Source organism: Antrostomus carolinensis, unplaced genomic scaffold (genome assembly GCF_000700745.2).
Source record: "Antrostomus carolinensis isolate BGI_N321 unplaced genomic scaffold, ASM70074v2 scaffold6272, whole genome shotgun sequence".
NCBI lineage: Eukaryota > Metazoa > Chordata > Aves > Caprimulgiformes > Caprimulgidae > Antrostomus > Antrostomus carolinensis.
In genome coordinates, this window is record NW_010297488.1 from 74,967 (window position 1) to 80,966 (window position 6,000).

At 36.0% G+C, this 6,000-nt stretch overlaps 1 protein-coding gene across 1 annotated transcript in view; it reads left to right on the plus strand.

The window, feature by feature from the left end:
- Nucleotides 1-2,152, plus strand: part of CACNA2D1 (calcium voltage-gated channel auxiliary subunit alpha2delta 1) — a gene marked incomplete at its 5' end in the record, with an annotated part of 76,947 nt that extends 74,795 nt beyond the window's left edge. The window contains one exon of the mRNA XM_029083531.1: nucleotides 1,635-2,152. Coding sequence (XP_028939364.1) covers nucleotides 1,635-1,751 — 117 coding nt within the window. The remainder of the gene's footprint in view (nucleotides 1-1,634) is intronic.
- Between the last annotated feature and the right edge of the window lie 3,848 nt (nucleotides 2,153-6,000).

Consider the following 6,000-nt stretch of genomic DNA (forward strand, 5'->3'; position numbering starts at 1 on the left):
CTCCTTCAAACACCCTTTACTACATATCCTTTACTACCCTTCTGCTCTGGGTCCTACACTGCCATTCTTACAAAGTTGGTAGCCTCACGATGCTCTGTCCTACTAATTATTGTCCTTCCACCAGGTTTCTGATATGTCTGTTATTTTGGGATGATTTGTTGATGACTTGTCTTCATTCCTCCATCTTAATTTTATATTCCATTCATAGCATTGGTGTAGAAGCACTTGAAAGTTTTGCTTAAAGATATGCCAATAAATTGAAGGTGTTTTACTGACCCTTCCTTATTTATCCTGATTGTACATTTTATCCCTAACCCCTCTAGCCTTTTCTGAGGCACACTGAATATTAGTTACATATGTCTCAGTGATATGACAGTCTGAACTAGGAGCTGTTCCATACCCGTTGGCTTTCATTTGCTTTCTGTTCTAAAAGCTTTTTAATTTCTGTGCCAGCAGCCAGGCTCTGTAACTGTTAAGGTGCAGTCTGTCCTTCCCTGGACGTGTTCCTCTTGTTCAAGAAGTTTCCCCAGTTCCTAATGTACCCGAGTCCCTTCCTACCTACACCGTTGTCTTTTCCTTGGTGGCTTGGGATCTCCTGGAAAACAGAAAGTGCTTTTTTATACTATGGGTACAGAATACAGTGAAAACAAGAGGAAGATCAAACATTTTCATCCTTCAGAGCTACCCATGAATCTCAGACTTGGTGGACAGAGCAGTACAGGGGACGGCTGGAACATTATCCTGGTGTTTTAGGCAGCTACACATGGATTGTATCAGTCCTGACAAACAAGAAGGTGTAAAGATGTTACAGACTTCACAACAGGCATCAAATGTATTTCAGCCAGACTAATGAATAAGTCCATAATGTGAAAGATTTTACGCATTATAGGCAAAGTGGGACCAAATAACAGTGATTAATGGTAAAAGGGGGTGAGTAAAAAAGGTGTGATTGCTGTGTGACATAATGAATAGTTAGGTCCACTGATGCATGACAGAGAAGTGTAGCTCAGAGCGAGCCCTCAAACTGGAGAGTCTTCTCTACAGACTCCATCAAATGTCCAAAAGGCAATAGAAAATTTGGTTCTCATACTTGAATACAGCATCAGAGTCAGAGAAAGGATTTTCATTCTCTTTGATCCTATCTTCACCTGCAGAGCATATGCATTTTAATGTGTGATCATGTTTATGAAATGGACATGAACATATTCTGGTATTTGTTTTCTTATGTTGAAAAGTTATCTATTTTGCCATCTTTCCTTGCAATAAAGTGATACACAAAATCTCCAAATTTTAAGGAATATAGATGTAGTTTACTGGGGCTCCCAGTTATATTCCATCACATTTATTTTTTGATTGTGTAAGTAACCCATCTAGTTCATAAGTGGCTGCAGTAAGCCTTGTAAGTATTTAATCATCCCATGCTTATAGTTAATGTAATAATGCCACTCTTTGTACCAAAAATCAGATAAACTTCCAGGAATTATTTTGCTGTTATTTTATGCAAAACAAAGTATGTAAGACCAAAAAGGATGCCTTAAGGCTAGTTCAAAATGTTGAAGTCTAAAATGTAGATTACTTCTCAGGAAATTTAATTATAATTACTGCTAAATTATTTCTTCTTTTCTTGTCAACAGGAAGATTCGGCTGACTGCGGTGGTGTCTCTGGCCTGAGTCCATCACTGTGGTCTATGGTAGGAATTCAGTTGGTCCTGCTTTGGCTGTTATCTGGCAGCAGACACTGCCAGTTATGACCTTGCTAAACCAAAACCTGCATAACTCAATCAAGACCCGGCCAAAACGATAGCCTCAGTTTCATTTTAAAAAGGGTCAGCTATTCAGACAGCAGCAGAACAACAGTGCTCGTGTCTGGTTATCACTCATTGTGAGACTCATAAAGGCACCCACGGTGGCTGCATGTTGGAGTGTTGGATCCTTAAACGTGTGTGAATGCTGCATCATCTATGCCATCCAAACAAAATTCTGTGCTTCACTGGGGAATCTAAGATTATTTTTTGTTTGTTTGTTGTTGTAATATTGATGACTTCATGTAAAAGGGCTCCCCTGACAATAGCTTATGTATATGATTTTACTTTCTTTTAAGCTTTGGATATCTTGAAGATTTATATTCTTTTACATGAACATTTATTTAAAAAAAAAAAAAAAAAGGAAGAAAAAAGAAAACATTCTCCCTGATATACGTTACTAGCACCCTGATGACTGCTTTGAACATCAGTTTTGTCCAAACTAGTTGAGTAAAATGAAAATATTGGCAAGTCTTCATGAGAAGTTCAGCATGATTTAAATGCTTTATGATGGGTGGTTTATTCTTCCAAAATGAATCATGTAGCACGCTAAGTTTTGGTAGGTTGCTAAATCATTGGAAGGAAGGAAGGAAGAAAGGAAGGAAGGAAGGAAGGAGGAAATTTGTCGTTAGAACTATAAAGGTGCTTGAGAGTTTAACTAAAAAGTGATTCTCATCTTAAACTTAGTGTCATCTTCTGTCAGAAAAATGTTAATTTCATTGTAATATTCACCTCCTTTTCACAATGCAGTTATATATAAAGCTAGTCAAATCCTTCAAACGCTCAAAGAAAAATGCTTGTGAATAAAAAATGTCTGTGGTATTTGAACGTTGGTTTCCAAGGGTATTTTGCATGATGATGATGCTATGTTATTGTTTTTCAGTTTGTTTTCTTTGATGGTAGAGTATAACTCATTGAAAAGGTAACAGAGTGATTCTTTTATTGTGTGAGGAGCTGGACATTGAAATGTGTTGCAATCAAATTATATTAAATTATATTATGAAACAGAGCTCTGAATATACTGTGCAATGAAAAAAGCTGAGAAAATAGGGTAAATTTAGCTATTGTAACAAAAAAAGTTGAGTTGGATTTTTTACAGAATAGCAATCTCACATGAAAACGTGTGTACAGATATTTTAAGTATATAAAAATCAGATTTAACACATTTATTTTTGGAAGTATATGTTCTCTAAGGTTCATATCAGGTTCCTCCTTTGTTTCCTTCATATAAAAACACACATAATATCAAAAATCCTGCTGTTGCTATTTGTTATAGAAAATAGCATATTTAACAGCAAAAAGTCCTGGTTGCTGAGATTAGAAAAAAATCTAAACAAATGGGGAGCCTTGAATCTATACGTATGCACATTGATACTTGATTGTGAATAATAATCATTTTAGAAGTTGTTTTTATACAACCTCATTGATGATACAGATTGGTGCAGTAAATGACAATATTACAGTGTAGCATAGTGTGGATGCAAAATATGATTTGCGCTTTTTTTATAGTTTTCAGAACTAAACAGTATTGCAAGACAGCTAAGCCAATGAATGTGCAACTCTGCTGGTATTGTACAATTCTGCTAACAACTGCAATATGCAAATATTAACATGGCACAATACACTAGCTCTTAAAAAATAAGAAAATACAAAGCGTTGGTATGTATATGCTGGCAATTGATTGATATAATTTTGATCATGACAGAAGCTTGAAGAAATAATTGGGCATGCGTTAATATCCTATGAAGACTGAAGAAGCTACTCAAAGCCGTGGCATGGCTTAAAATATCAGATGTCTACTGTAGTTGTACACATGGCTGGTTTGTTGTTTTTCTCATGTCCCTTGGCTCCAGCTATGTATTTTCTCATGTTTGGGAATACAGTGAGTGAAAAAAATAAAACCTGACCTTTTACTCAGTGATCAGACTTAGCTTTTTAAAAAATATCTCTAGTAAAGTCATGGGGTTAGAAGTACAATTAACTGCATTGGATGACTTCAGTCCTGCTCAGGGAAGGTGAGCTAATTTTGATTATACGGGTGAAGATAATCTTGGAGCTCTTCCTTCCAGTCGTAGTACTGCACTTCACCTCATCACCAGTTACCACCTGATAATTTATTTGAGTCTTTCTAATGCTGAGACTGCATCCTGGATTTTTTCTTAATGTGGTCAATTGATATTTTATGGGAGGAACAAGTGTAGGATTGGGCCAATGCTTACTACACTCATAGCTTTTACTCTAAGATTGCTTAAAATACATATTAGTTTGCATTTTGCTCTTTTCATTTCTAGAAAGATTGTCAGTATATTAAGTAGCCTATAATTTTCAGTTAGCTTCCCAAAAGAAACTCTTCATGGAAAAGTTACATTGCTTAACATTTCAGAACACTTTCCTTATGCTGGTAGGCCATATTCTGAGTTACTTAATAAACATTGGGTCTGTAGGCAGAAAGGAAGATGGCACAAAGCTATGCTATCACAGAAAACAACCATGGCTTTTGCTCTCATGCCACTTCTCTTGGAGTGCCCAAATCTGGTTGTGGAATCTCTCTCCCTGGAGATATTCAAAAACCGTCTGGACAAAATCCTGGTTCACGTGCTCTAGTAGTCCCTACTTGAGCAGCGTGGTTGGACTAGATGACCTTCAGAGGTCCCTTCCAACCTCAACCATTCTGTGATTCTGTGAAATACAAAAGGACGGAGAAGCCCATGCCATGCAGATGCTTTAGCTTTCCTAGGTTAGCCAGAGAGGGAGATGTTCTTCGTTCCTCTCCTCTGCTCCTCTATACAACCTGAAGAAACATGTTTCTGTACAAACACTTAGCCTTCCAGTCATTATACTCATCTGATAAGGCAACTCAGGATCTGGCCCTCCCAGAAGGACTTAGTACGGTCCCCATAGAACTCAATACTTTAAATGGGAAAAAAAAAAAAAAAAATGAAATTTTGATTTCTTTTTACAGAAAGCAATATATATTTATTATATATAAGTGATAGTCAAGGTGGTTTTTTTGTTGTTGTTGGTTTTTTTTTTTTTTTTAATGCACTGCCTAGATAGCTGCAAATTACAAAACACGGACAGAAAATGTGATGTGAACTTAAGCTATCTCAAAATGTGAATACCAGTCTGTTAGAAATAAAGTCCATGAATAAATACATACTCTCATGCAGAAGAGTATCCTTATTCTCACATCATGCATAATAGTGATTTTCTCTTGTCTGTGAGAGAAGAAACTTGATCCTAGGCTTTAAATTGAGACATTTTCATATTACAATATGTTGTAAAAAGTTGGGGGTTTTTTTAAAGCCAGATAAAAAGCTATATTGATATTTGCTCAGATCCTTTAAATACACTAAGGGAACTGTTTCTGTTTACCCAGAAGTCATTCAGCCTATTGTATATCTGATAAATAACCACCATTACAGTTGTTGCAGCATGGCACTGTGCAAAATATGATCTGAGGACTTAACATGAAAGGTTTCTTTATAGTTTTTCATTTAAACAACCAGCATTACTGCCAAAACACTGATCGTGTTCCATATTTGTAACAGGTTTTTAACATGACATAGCAGGTTTGATTGACAAGATTTTTAGGTCCTGTACCGTTAGGACTTTAGTATGATCTTTTTCATGTTTCTAATGCTCGAAGCTTTACTGCTTAACTTGACAAAAAACAGTGTTGCTGCCATTTGTAAGTTTTCCTATAATATTCCTTTTACCAACTTAAAAACTGGCCTTACTGGGTTTAAATAGGCAGTATCCCTTTTAAGTGACCTTTGCAACCCAAGTGTTACTTGCTGTGGTTAAGATTTTTTTGGTATCACTGAAGAGATATTAAGACCTTTTGTTCCCATTAACACCTAAGCTCAGAAAATGTGCTTAATATGTCTCAATTTCAAAACACAACTTCAGTCCCACGGTTCTAAAAGTTCAGATACTAGTACACTGCTTATTAAGATGTATATTAATGCCAGCAAGGCACTGCAATGCACTCAGTTGTTTCTGGAATGTTGACTGAAGGTGAAATCTTAATAACTCCTTCCTTGGGATAAATTTTACCCTACTTTCATCAGACATCCAAGCCTTTAACATAGGCCAGATTTTTTTTTTTTTTCATACCACAATGTTAATATTGTTAATACTCATTGTACACTACTGTAAAAAGATTAAAACACTGAAAACAATTCAAGAGTTTTGA